Raw genomic sequence first — 13,573 nt, forward strand, 5'->3', positions numbered from 1 at the left:
AATGTCGTCATCACGTGCTTCTACAGCCGCCCCTTCAAGGATAAATGCATGCACACATCTCTGACCTTTTATGTCAGACATTTGTAAATTAAAATGAATAATAGAACAAATAAAGGCATTGATGTTTTGTTTTATTCATTTGTAGTTGTTGTTTTTTACATTTAAAAAAAGAGAGAGAAAGAGGCAGAGACAGCGAGAGAGGAATGGTTATTGTAATCAATCACACAACAGAGCAATAAATCGACAGAAACAGATTGTCATGGTGCTTTTTCATCATCACAGTTCATCGTCACCGTCACCGTCACCGTCGGTCCGTGAAGATTGTGTCTGTTCATCGAAGGGAAACCTGCCGTCTTCTGTTTTATATTATCACACATCATGATGTCGCTCGGCGCCGGAAGAATTTTTTTCCCCTCCCACAGATCGATTCACATTTGAGTTATTGTGTTTTTATTTTGTTGTTGTTGTTGTTGTTGTTGTTTTAAAGTCATATATCCCATAATTCCACAGGGTCCTCGAGCTTCTTTCAGCAATATGGCTACGACACCTTTCCAAAGGAACCTGCTAAAGAGAAAAAAATGAATATAAAAAGTTCTGCACTGATAATCAAGCAGCAATTACAGCCGAATCCAATATCTATTGAGATGTATCGCTGAGAATACTACATTTTTTGCTTGTTGGGCCGAAGGCTGGAGGAGATGAACCTCCTTCAATACATCTGTGGAAGTATTTGGTATCAGAGTCAGACTATATTTCTCTGGAAAGACTAAGATTTGGTATTAAAGGAATAGTTCACCAAAAAATGAAATTCAGTCATTAGTGAATCTGGAGACCAGGGAGGGGGGTTCCTAGTCCAATGAAAAGTTTATATGAGAGTCGATAGCGCCAGACACAAAAACGTCCATAAAACTACACAAAAACCATTTAATATTCCTCCACACTGCTCGTCCGCTGCAATCCAAGTGTCCTGAAGGGATATAGTCCAGAGTTTACTGGAAACTATGTCATTTAGGACATTTTTACAGCCTAAACAGTCCTGTATTGAATTTGACTGGGACGCGCTCTCACTTTCACGCCATGCACGCGGACGTGACCGGACTTGCCTAAATGACGTTGTTTCCAGTAAACTCTGGACTATCTCCCTTCAGGACACTTGGATTGCAGTGGACGAGCAGTGTGGAGGAATATTAAATGGTTTTTGTGTAGGTTTATGGACGTTTTTGTGTTGGACGCTATTAATCTCATATAAAGTTTTCGGCCTCCCGGGTCTCCAGATGCACTTTGAGGAATAAAAAACTACTCCGGAGTATTCGTCAGCATGAGGGTGAGTCACTAATGACTGACCTTTTTACAGCAAAGTTTGACAAAGTATGTTAGAGTACCTGGGAACTCAGAGTGCAACAGCCTGAATGTTAGATCTAATAAGGCCTTTTGAGACCATTGCTGTGGATGTATTCTGGATTTGCTACATTATATCTCATATAATCTGTATACACACTGTGCTGGACTGTTATAATTTTGAAAATGTCTAATAAAAAGAATGTAAAAAAAAAAAAAGCTCAGCACTGTGTGGAAATATGCTCATTGGCTCAGATGAGAGGATCAATACGCTCTGTAGTGTTTGTCCTTCTATCTTAGCATAAAGTCTGGAGACAGAGGGAGAAACAACCAGCCTGGCTCTATCCAAACAGAAAAACATCAGCTTTTCTAAATCTCACTGTCGAGTGCTGTACAGTAGCGATGATGGGTTTTTTTCCCGGACCAGAACGAGCTTCAGCGTTTGTTTCTTCTGTCTTACTGAGATAATGAGGTTTTATTTCTGAGGATAATTTTTCAAAATCTGAAACAAATACACTCCTCTCCTCCGTCATAAAACATAAATATTGAATAAACGGCAATAAAATCAAATTATCCTTATTTAAACCATGATATGTTGAGAAAGACTCTTGACGCTTCATTTTTACTCTGATTTCATTTGTTCAGTTTTGTGGTGGGTTAAATAACTTGACTGATAATGAACCATAAAACAGCAACGTATCATTTTCACACCACACAGTTCTTCTACTTTCATAATTTCCTGTGAAGGATTATTAAAGTATCTATCTATCTATCTATCTATCTATCTATCTATCTATCTATCTATCTATCTATCTATCTATCTATCTATCTATCTATCTATCTATCTATCTATCTATCTATCTATCTATCAATCAATCTATCTATCAATCTATCTATCTATCTTTTTGTTGTTTTTGACCAGAGCCTGGCTTACTGGTTCCCCGGCCGTATAACATGAAATGTCAAAATGTTGAGTGCCTCCTCCTCTCCAGGCGATGTTTTGCAAATGGACATAAAAAAAAAAACACACACTCCCTCACCTCTGCTGAGCAGCTGCAGGTTGCGTCCTTCTTCCTGCACCTGCAGCTGCAGCACCTGTTGCAGCAGCTCCTGTCGAAGCGTCTCCTGCACCAGCCCCATCCTCTGCAGCTTCTCCCCGTTCAGACGCAGCAGCGCGCGACCTGCCAGGAGGAAGCAGAGGCGATTCAAAGCATCAGTTTCTTTTTTTTGTAATTCTCCACCTCCTCTGTTATTTGTGCTTATTTCAGTGGTGCGACCTGTGATGGCGTGGTGGGAGAACGCCTCCACGTAGGTCAGGTAGTTGTGCGGACAGTGTTTCTTCAGCCATTTACAAACGTCTTGTTGTGACCAGAGCACGACCGGACGGATCAGACTGGGCTGCGTCGGGCTTGTGTGATAGATCCCGTAGCTGTCACTGGATCGGTACTGCAAGACAGACAGGACAGGAACATGCATGTTAGATAACTAGTTTGACATTTTGACTAATACCACAACTGGAAGTGTGGTTTAAAAAAAATCCCAGATCTATTTATGATCAGATCCATAAACACATGTTTTTTGTTCCCTGTATATTACATGTGATAACTGTAAAAACTGCTGCTCAGTTTAAAGTCAACTATCAAGCTCGTATGGTGAGAGTCAAACACTTTCAACAAGAGTTTCCGGGAGTTTTTCCTCAGTCGATGTGAGGGCTGAGGATGTTGTTATGATGCCATGTAAAGCCCTTTGAGACAAACTGTTTGTAAAAATGGGCTATACAAATAAAATTGCCTTGCCTTTCAGACGAAAGAGCTAAGTTACGCAACATGTGCATCTACATACTGGCATGCAAAGCAAGTGGCAGATGAACTGATCTCCAAAAGACATTAAAAAACTCTTTTTTTGCAATATTTTAGGCAATGTCAGCGTATTATTTTTGTTTTCTACAATTCTAGAGTGAAAAGGGGAAACAAAGCAGCAGTCTGCAAAAGAATGGGAAACCCAGGAGACTTGAGCTTTCAGATAACTTTTACCAAGGTATCAGACAAGATATTTACTATTTACACACTGTGATAGTTTCCAAAGGGGGGGCGACTAGCTACTGTACTAACTACTGTATGCAGGGGGCCCAAACCTTTACTTAGGGCTCTTTTCCTTTTCTGTCATTATGAAAATGTAAATATGAAAAAATATATATAGGCTATATATTGTTGTGACAGGAATGTGTCATCTGTAACTTCATGCCTTTTGGAGATCATTTCATCTTCCACTCACCCAAGTGTCCTGAAGCCACGACATGAAAAAGTTATTGAGATTTGCTGTGAGTTGTTCTTCCATGTTTACATCAAACATCCAATAGTTTACAACAATAACGAACATTTCGCAGCAAATCTCACACATGCGCACAAACATCAACAGAGCCACTGGGAGCTACTGCTACAACAAGGATAAAAACAAAGATCAAATATTTTTTTTCTGAACAACTTTTTCATGTGGTGGCTTCAGGACACTTGGGTCAGTACAGACGAGCAGTATGGAGGTATCTGGATGTTTCATAGTGTGTGTTTTGGACGATTGAAATCTATCCGCCGCCATTACACGAAACTGGAACTCCAAAAGCGTTTTGATGACTCTGAAAGTTCTCCAAACCCTTCCTTGGCATGACGGTGAGTAGAAAATTAGTGAATTATCGATTTTGGGTGAAGTATCCCTTTAACTGTTCACATTAACAGAAATTTTGACCAGGGGTGCTCAACATTTTGCTGCATGCCACTGTATGGGCCAACTAAGTGTACATGAGAAACTGACAAGACGCATAAGGAAGAACAAGGTTCAAACTCATTACAGCACGCTGCGATGATCACAACCATATGTTCACGCAGATCAAACGCAGCGTAAAGGAAGATCAGCCGAACATGCAGCAGCAGCAGCAGCAGCAGCAGCAGCAGCAGCAGCAGCTCCAGGAACAGCGCAGACAGAGGAGCTTGTAGGCCAGTGTGATCTTGAGATGCAGCTCTTTAATCTCAAAGATGTGCAGGATGTAAAACTGTGGAGGACTAATCAAACCGGGCCTTTGATCAGTCAATCAGCTTTAAAAATTCAGCAGGTTCAGCGCTTCTCCCGACTCAGACTTTTCTCAGATGGGAGAAAGAGGTGCTTCAAAAAAGAGAAAGAAAAAAAAAAAAGAGGGGGGCAGGCTTATATTTAAGAGTGAGCGAGGAAAGTCTTGTGCTAGAAATCTGTTTAATACATCAGAGTGAGCTGATATCTCAATCTGCTGCAGAGCAACATGTTACTGTTTGATCAATATACATAGAGCACGCTCCAGCTCAGAGACATGTTTGTTCTTCAAATACCATCCCCATTATATTTCCATTAGAGTACATGTCTTCTGAGGCCACTTCTGACATGTAGTGCACGATACATTAATTAATAATATATGATTCTGATAATCTATTAAATATCTTTATATATACATATATATAGCTATATTTCATTTCCTTGTGATAAACAACCATATTCCCTCTAAAAAAAGACTATGTCCTTGTGTGGGTTAACATCCAGCACATCATATTTCTTACATATACTGTAAGAGTGATAGAGTTTACTTGATAAATTATACAAATATGAAGAGTTCATTTGCAAAAGCAGATAAATGCCATTTTGAAAAAAATGAGCTGATACATCTGTTTTGTTACGCCTAATCTCCTTGGTCAAAGCCACTCAACTTTAGTTTGACTGATATCACCTGGTGTAAATAATAATCAAAAAACGACTTATCTACTTTTGCAAATGAACTCTTCATATATTTCACCCACACACTGATGTCCAAATTCAATGGTTGTACTCTTCTTGCTTTTTTTTCAACTTCCTGCTCTAAACTTGAAGAGCCCAGGATTTCCTTTCATCTCAGTGAAGCACTGCCTTTATTTTTTCTCGTGAACATGGTATTTATCCTTTCACATCGCCACTTTTGTTGCACTTAGCGTTATGACACTTGACTGGTGATAGGTGCATCATGTATTCTTCTGAACTGCACTGGTAAATTCAATTTGAATGTAGCTGTAATATCTGTCATGTTTAATACAGTGGGGTAATTTTATTTATTTTTTTATTTTTTTACAAAATTCACCAATTGTAGAGGTTTGAATAGCTTGAGATCTTGCAATGGCTTACTAACTCAGTGGTCTATTGCTAGCAAGAAGTTATGTTCCACAGGCAGTGTCTGTAGTTAGCCCAGCTACGCAGTTCACCAAAAATACACTCTGGAAACGTTCTTGTGGTAAAGAAAAAATATTTTAAAAAATCCAAAGTTATTATTCCACAGAATTACAAAGGAATGTGGCTGGCTAACACACTTGTTGTAACATATCACTGAAAAGAAGGTAAGAAAACCGTTTGCTTATAGCTCTCAAGCACTGACTCCCTGGTCTCAAGATCATCAGAATATCTCGCACACATTTGCGGTCTTAAAGGGGAAGTACACTTTTTTATCAACATGTACCAAATCACATAAAAACATGAATTCTAGTATGCTTTTAACATTTTTAACCTTTATATGAACTTATAAATGAAATAATGAATCATTAAACCCTGTATATTTATATATTGTCGAATTATGCATCTTTTTAACACATTTTAATCATGTGAACTGTATTTATCACTATGAACTGTCTTCTGCCTCTACACCAGTGACCAATTGTTTTTTAATGTGTCAAACAGGCAGGGAACTAAAATCCCGTTTGTCATCACTTCTCTAAATTATTTTTGCAATTAAGTTATTAATTGCTTCTTGGCCATCGCAGAAGTAAGCTGCTGCCAGTCAGTGTTTGCAAAATTAATAAAAGTATTGTGTTGTTGTGTTGTCAGTACAGTGGTGCTATGGGGACACATGACAGTCAGATGACAGCGGGAGACTTTAATTAGTGTTTTCTTCAGGATCACTCACAAACCAACATGTGGATGAGAGGAGACTGGAGGAGAAGGTGGAGAGTAATACCGGTACATGTTGGGAAAAAAAAGAGTAAACACAAGTAATTAAAGGAGAAAACACTGAACAATGAAAACGCTGTGTGCATGTTCCAGTGCAGCACATTCTCCAAACACACACACACACAGAGCACTGATTAAGTTTATGTTCTTCAAGACAAAAATAACCCGGCCACTACATTATGTACATCCAAGAGGCTTGACGCAAACTAACAATGCAGAGCATACAACTCTGTTATCAGCCCAGACCAGTTCTATGTTTGCAGCTTTAGCTCCAGCTCATAACCGCCTTTTAAAGAGCCTTTCATGCAGAGAAGACAAAGGCGTGGACTCTCCGACTAGTAACCGAGGGCTTTAAACGAGGCCGGTTTACAACACAAACGGATTGTTCTCTGTCGACGACGTTGACTGTGTGAGCAGACAATGCCCGTATCAGATAACAAAGTGAATGTCAACTGAAAGATTTAATTTTAACTGGAACAGAATCACCAATGGAAAAAAAAAAAAAGGTTTTGCATAATGTTTATTAACCTGCAACAATCACAGCCGGCTTTATACCATCAATTCAAAAAATGTGTGTCTCTCTCTCTGCTCTCAGCCAACATAGACAGTGTTGGAGGACCGGTGCTATTTAAAGCCACGGTGAAAGGCTGTTAGAGCCCACAGACCCGCTGGGGGAGAGAGCAGCGTCCATTCTCTGTCAACAAAGTGCCCATCCACAACAATGTACGGAGACCGGCCGTATTTGTCAGTGAACGAATCTCTTCTTTCAGACGTTTCTGCACAGAAAAGTAAGTGAACGACAGTCGGGAATCGTTGGCATGTATATTCATGTTGAAAAAGGAAAAGGACTCGTTTGAATAACTTTTTAAGTAGGCATAAGATTTGTTTTTCTATTTGCATGAATGACTTGTGTGTTGAAATGCAGCAGGACTGATAATGAAAAGGAAACTTATTATTTACATATTTAAACTGGAACCTGAATTCTTCTCACACTTTCTGCACTGGAATGTAAATGACGACATTGTACATGTTGTGAATATTTTTGCATTTCTTCACAGTGTAGCAGCTCCTTATTACTGGTGTGTGCGCTGCATTGTCCATCGGCCTCATATGGACGTCTATACGGAGCGCCGAGCCAAATGCAGGATGGATGAACTTTGACCCAGTCTGCACCGAACTGTGGAAACAGCCAATCGGAATCAGCCCGCTCCTCGATCTGAGAGATGAACTAGAAAACTAATTAGCCGACTGAATTTCAAGAACTTGCACAATAACAATTTGGCCGCATATCAAGACCAGATGAACCAGACGTTCACTTGGCGAAATATCAGAACTCAGAAAAACAGGACACTTCTGGAGTCTCTAAAAATTAGCAACATTAGCATTGTATTTTAAAGGTCCAGTGTGTAATAATCTGAATGTACAGTACTACCTATACCTATATAAATACTATATATTGTTTGAAATGCAAAGGGAATGTGTCATCTGTAACTTTCTGCCTTTTGGAGATCATTTCATCTTCCAGTTGCTGAACTGTTCACTTTAAAGGTTCAGTGTGTCGTAATTGTCATGGTTTACTGGCAAAATCTGAATATACTACCCATGAATATATTTGTATAAGTGTATAATCGCTATAAAATAAAATTTGTTTGGTTTGGTAGCCTTATAATTATTCTTTATAACTTAATAATTTTTATATATACGTACATACAGTATAGCAAGGGTCTTGCTTTACAGAGTGTCGCCATCTTGCGCCGCCATGTTTGTACAGCAGCCCAAACGGAAAATCCAGCCAACCAGAGAGCGCGTTTCAAGAGCTTCACGTTCATAAATGAACCAACGTAAAAGAAGGCAGAAGGAAAGAAGAAGGAGGAGGAGGAAACAGCAGACATATCGTAAAATGGTTTAGATCTTCACCTCATCGCTTCATACTCCTAAAAATACTCCCAGTCGTCCTAGTCGTGGTAAACAAGTTTTTTTGTCCTCGGAGGCCACCGTCCCTTTGCCGATGGGAGGGGTGAGTGCGAGCGAGTGAGTGCTGCAAACTAGAATCTGAACGCTAGATATCATGGTTTTATCCCGATTTTACACACTGGACCTTTAAGTGGCACCATAGCGCCACCATGAGTTTTAAAGACTGTGCAAAACCATCGCAAAACATGCAGCACAAGACTTTTACTCTTTTATATGTTTATGTTTCAACCAGCGTTGCCGTCCAACTGGCATCAGCTGCCTCTCTTTGAGTCCTGGGTCCAGTTGTGTTAATGGTTTCCTGTAACTTCACCTTCCTGTACATTATGGAGTTATGTAGGAGGTAATTAAAATCACCGACAGGGCCAGACATCTGCTAACAACTTTGTTAGCCACACACACACAGCGGTTTACCTGCAGGTGAGGCTGTTGAAATTTTAGTTGTATCACATCATCTACTTTTACTGGCCACCACCTCACAGGTTTGGCATCAATCAAACAACCAGTTCCAAGTAGCAGCGCCGAAAATAATCGTTTCAAAGATGCATCGAGATTCTAAATGTGACGATTCTGAATCGATGCAGTTAAAGGGATAGTTCACCCAAAATTCAAATTTCACTCATTATCTACTCAACCTCGCGAGATTTGCACCGGTGTCAATGCAAATCGTGCGAGATTTGGACGGACCAGGAAGAGCAGTGCTGGGAGCTTCCGCTACAACAAACAAGCTTAAAACATAGACTTATTTAATTTTTTTCTGAACAATTTCTCATTTTGGGGCTTCAATACAAGAGGGACATTACATACGAGCACTATGGAGGTATTATGTTTTTTGGTGTGTCTTTTTGGACGAAGAAAAGTGAGCTCCGTTCTCAACCGTCATATGGACATGCAGTGCTGCACGGAGCCCCCCTGTAACTCAGAGAAGGCACGGAGGACTCTGAAACTTCTCACAGCTCTTAGTCGACATGAGGGTGAGTAGATAATGAGTGAAATTTAAATTTTGGGTGAACTATCCCTTTAACTATTCAAGTTTGATGATGTTGTTCACATACAGGGACAGTGATTTATTTTATTTTAAAGCACAATGCCAAGATTTACGTTTTGTTTTTGAGAAATTAACAAAGTGCACCTTGAAGTAGACTAAGCCTTTTCTTTGTTTGCGTGTGTTCAGACTCCAAGGAAGCTGCTGTATTGTGGAAGTGCATTTAAATTATATTTTCTATTTTATTTTTTGTATATAAAAAGTTATCATATTTATCTGACCATTTATGTTAAAGGGGAACTAGGCAACTATCCGGTCACTTTTCCGCTGTTTCGGTAACGCTCCTCTCCTCCATGTGCATTTGTTTACAACGAAGCTGGCGAAAAATCAATACATGAAGCAGTGGATAACGTTATATAACAGATACTATGTTATGACGTGTGTATCTGAGTAGTCTTAACTGTCATAAACAAAAGATTGCCGGTAATGGAGCGTGTTTGTGTTGCGGTGTGCTGAGACGAGAGCTGGGACACCGGGGCGACGGCCGAGTAACTACACTGATGTTGCCAGGTTGGTTTTCAGCCGTGAGACGCCAGGTGGAAGACAGAGAGCCTCCGTTCTCACTCGTAACAAGTCACAAGTCATGTAGTGACTATAACAATTTCTCCAGAGCTTAAAAAAAAAAGTAGCATAGCCATGGGAGAAATCCTGCTGAGTTCCTCTTTAATTAATGAAAAAGTCATGTGTGGCAACATAGAAATCTGAGGATGTTATGCATCGAGATGCATCGTATAATCGAATCGAACTGAATCATAGACTGATGAATTGTAATCAAATTGAATAGTGAGTCCAGTGAAGATGCACACCACTAGTTCCAACACTGTTAACTTGAGTCATAGTTATAACTTCTATTATATTATTATATATAATAATATTAAAACTGATTCTTCAGTTTGATTCAGTTGGATTCTTTCTACACGGTGCCATCATGTTACATTAGGAGGGAACAGACGTGTGTCCTCTCTGCCAGGTGAAAAAAGAAACCTGGAGGTGTAATCACACGACATCGGTTTGTGAACCTGGCGCTCTGTTGGACACGTCGAGGTCGTGGAGGTGTTGAGTACCTGCAGGGACTCTGTGCCCGGCTGCTGCAGCAGCTTCACTGTCCGGCCTCCTGCTGTTTTCTGCCCACGCCCGTCATGCCAGGTTAGATTCCCACCTGTCCGTCGACTCAGCTGGTACTTGAAGTCTTCAGGCAGAGCCCTGTACTCCACGGCCGGCCTGCAGAAACTGAAACTGGACGCCGCTGGAGAGATAAAAAAAAAAAAGCATCAAGCATAATGATTAAACAGCCAGAACTAACTATCATCACTGACAATGTAAAAATAGCACGAAAAACTCGCTCTGCAAAAACCTGCTCGCCTCTGCGTGACTTGAAAACAAAAGTCGGCGTTGAACCCAAGCAGACACCCTGTCATTTAGGAATGATCTCATTTCAATGTTCTTGCTTGTGCCTGTTCTAATGAAACAGAGAAGGCAATGACACGAAGAAATGTTCAAAGTTATCTGAGCCTGGACAAGCTGGTGGGTTATTCCTGGTAGTCGGCATTCAGGTGTAACTATTACTTTGTGCAGACCTTGTAGGTGAATGTCAGAGCTGTGAGACGAGCCACTTTCTCATCATTACCATGAGGCCTGTAGGCAGACATCCAAGCCCACTCAACAGCAGGTGGCTTCCCTACACCCAGTAATTAAAGAAAGTGTGCAACTACAGTAAACACACTGTTACTGGCAGAGATTCTGGCAGAAAGCCATGGGTCATTACTGATTCATGTGCCAGATTGGAAGGATTTTCTTGCTGTGTTTGAAGCTCTGCAGATGTGTTTGTGTGTGCGATACACGCACTTTCAATATCTTAAATTGACTAAGAGAATTTGAAAAGAGGACAGAGTGAGAGGCTGACACGGGGGACGAGGGTTTGAAGAGATGAAAGAGTGTCTTTGGGTTTTTCTAGCTTTGTGCCTTTTCTCTCTGTCATTCACCATCTCCCGCTGAGAGTGGAGCAAAGCCGAGTCCCGCAATCATCAAGCCAAAGCAGCAGCAGCAGCTTCGGATTATTATGAATAAAAACTCCATGCAATATTTTTTTGTTTCTTTGAGGTGTAACCCCACGACTGTGCACACATGAACCCTCCTTTCACTGTGCCATCACTCCTCCAGGCTGCTGCTGTAAACAGTAATGTGCCTCTTTCACAGATTGAATACGGATAATTAAGACCATTTGTCAGACTGAATTTTTACCTCCTTTAGTTTTGCACGTCTATGGGAGGAAAAAAGCGCTCATTAACTAACACATATACTGCCAGCCAGCGCTGCAGAGGAAAACACTTTCATGAAGCAAAATTTTTTACTAAATCTGCTGCAAAGAGCCTCCTGCCTGCGATATATTTCACTTGGTGCACTGGTTCAATCTAAACTGCAGATTAAAGCTTCTGTTGGGAACATCTGAACATTTCTGACACAAAAAAAGCAGCACATGAGGTACAGTATGTGCATTCAGAACAAAATACAGGCGTCACATAAATAAAAGGGGGGCTGCAGACAGGAATTAAAAACTACAAACTGACCCCAGTATCAGTCTGACCATCAGACTGGTGATGACACTGGTTTCCTGTGGTGAGCTGTCCGTTTCAGCACCAGCTCCATCTAGTCCATCAGCAGCATCTGCGTCCTTTAAACCACCACAGTGTTTCTATAATGTCCCTGTGTAGGCTACAGGCGTTCACGCAGCTCTGAGTTACAAGTTGCCACTCTGTCATGTCGTGTTGTTATTATTCCCAGTGGCATCTTTTGCATTATGTAAAGATTTAATGAGGTAGGCAAGGAAGGCAGCGTTTCATGGCTCTTAATGTGATTATGTTATTATCATCACAGCACAGCAGGCGCTTTTTACTGTAGATCCAGACGCGTCTACAACTACTACTATTAATAACACACCTGGAAAACCGGTCTCACAAGTGTTGAGTTTATTCAAATGAACTCATGCGAGCGCTTCAGCTCCATTGTGGAGAAAAAAAAAAACTTCCGAGGAAATTAATAAGGAAATGAAACCGACAGAAAGCTGCTGCTTACCGTCCACAGCCATGGTGTCAGTGCCGTGTGTGGTGGATCAAGTCAAAGTCTGCCCATCATCGAGACGGACACACGGGCTGCGGCGGGTCCTGCGCCCCCTCTCCTCCTCCTCCTCCTCTTCTTCCTCCTCTCTCTCTCTCTCCGTGCTGGGTCTGTCTACAGACAAAAGTTTGTGCGTGGTTGTGTGAGAGGAGGAAGGAGTCTCCGCATCCTTCAAAGCGGCTCACGTCGCCCTCTCCTCGGCGTCATTCCCTCCCGCTGGAGCCCGAGAGCTGAGCTGAAGTTGTTGACCAGGCAGAGCAGACAGACAGACAGGAATGTGGCCGAGCAGCAGCTGGGAGGGAGACTGGTTCCGCTTGCTTGCTTGCTCTGTCGGGCGCGAGCATGCGTGCGTGCGAGTATGCGCGAGGCAGTGCGCGCGTGTATTTATTTGTGTGTGGTTTCTATCTGTGTCGTGAGAATCAGACGCGCGGCTTTTTCTCAAGAGCTTGCATTGGAGCGCAGTGAGCTCAAAGTGCAGCCCCGGGCCCTGTAATTAACGCAGCCAGTGGAGAGACTGAAAAACAGCCGGATGAAAAGGCTTCTCATCACTGCAGCATCCAACAGAAGGAATTCCCCCTTTGCCTTTTTCTTTTTTTTTTTTCTTAAAGAAAGGCAGCTCTGTGCGCGCCTGTGGCCACTGTGATGGACCCTCTATGTGGGCTTCGTTTGTCCATGAAGATAAACCAACAGACAGCGCCGCTCCTGCCCCCACCTGCCCCATAATAAAGCCACTTCATTGATCCCATCATGCTCTTACAGTAATGGATAGACGTAGCTGCAGGGGGAAGTGACCTTTGAGCATCATCATAATTTATCATGTCATGATCAAAAAGTATCGACTGCTGTCACTTCCATGTCTTTGCTGTTTTTGTAAGTAAAGATTATATTGAATTTGGGTTTTATTTTCTTGTTTTGATTTGATCTTGTGCCTTCTACCAGTGCATATAGAGCAGAGCAGCATATAGACTCAGATACCATCGGCTGGCAGGACATAAAAGATGAATACTTGCACATAAAGCCAACATACAGCTAGGGTTGCAAAGGGGTGGAAAATTTCCAGTAAATTTCCAGAAACCTTCCATGGGAAGTTAAGCTGAGGAATTCATGGGAATT

The 13,573-nt window shown here is 41.5% G+C and overlaps 1 protein-coding gene across 1 annotated transcript; it reads right to left on the reverse strand.

The window, feature by feature from the left end:
• Nucleotides 1–111: 111 nt before the first annotated feature.
• Nucleotides 112–12,631, reverse strand: samd10a (sterile alpha motif domain containing 10a). Its single transcript, XM_085783153.1, has 5 exons — nucleotides 12,419–12,631; nucleotides 10,411–10,592; nucleotides 2,616–2,784; nucleotides 2,379–2,519; nucleotides 112–561 (listed from the first exon to the last, which is right to left on the reverse strand). Exons 1-5 carry the CDS (start codon nucleotides 12,429–12,431, stop codon nucleotides 539–541), a joined length of 528 nt encoding a protein of 175 aa, XP_085639279.1. The 5' UTR covers nucleotides 12,432–12,631; the 3' UTR covers nucleotides 112–538.
• Nucleotides 12,632–13,573: the final 942 nt, after the last annotated feature.

Source organism: Trachurus japonicus, chromosome 7 (assembly GCF_045865225.1).
Source record: "Trachurus japonicus isolate A0001 chromosome 7, Traja_1.0".
Lineage (NCBI taxonomy): Eukaryota > Metazoa > Chordata > Actinopteri > Carangiformes > Carangidae > Trachurus > Trachurus japonicus.

Bases quoted from the DNA above. Each gene is read 5' to 3' on its own strand.
- samd10a (XM_085783153.1), bottom strand. The intron at 2,785-10,410 runs GTACTCAACACC...TCTGTCTTGCAG, and splicing joins CGGGCACAGAGTCCCTGCAG to TACCGATCCAGTGACAGCTA. The intron at 562-2,378 runs GTGAGGGAGTGT...TCTCTTTAGCAG, and splicing joins CCTGCAGCTGCTCAGCAGAG to GTTCCTTTGGAAAGGTGTCG.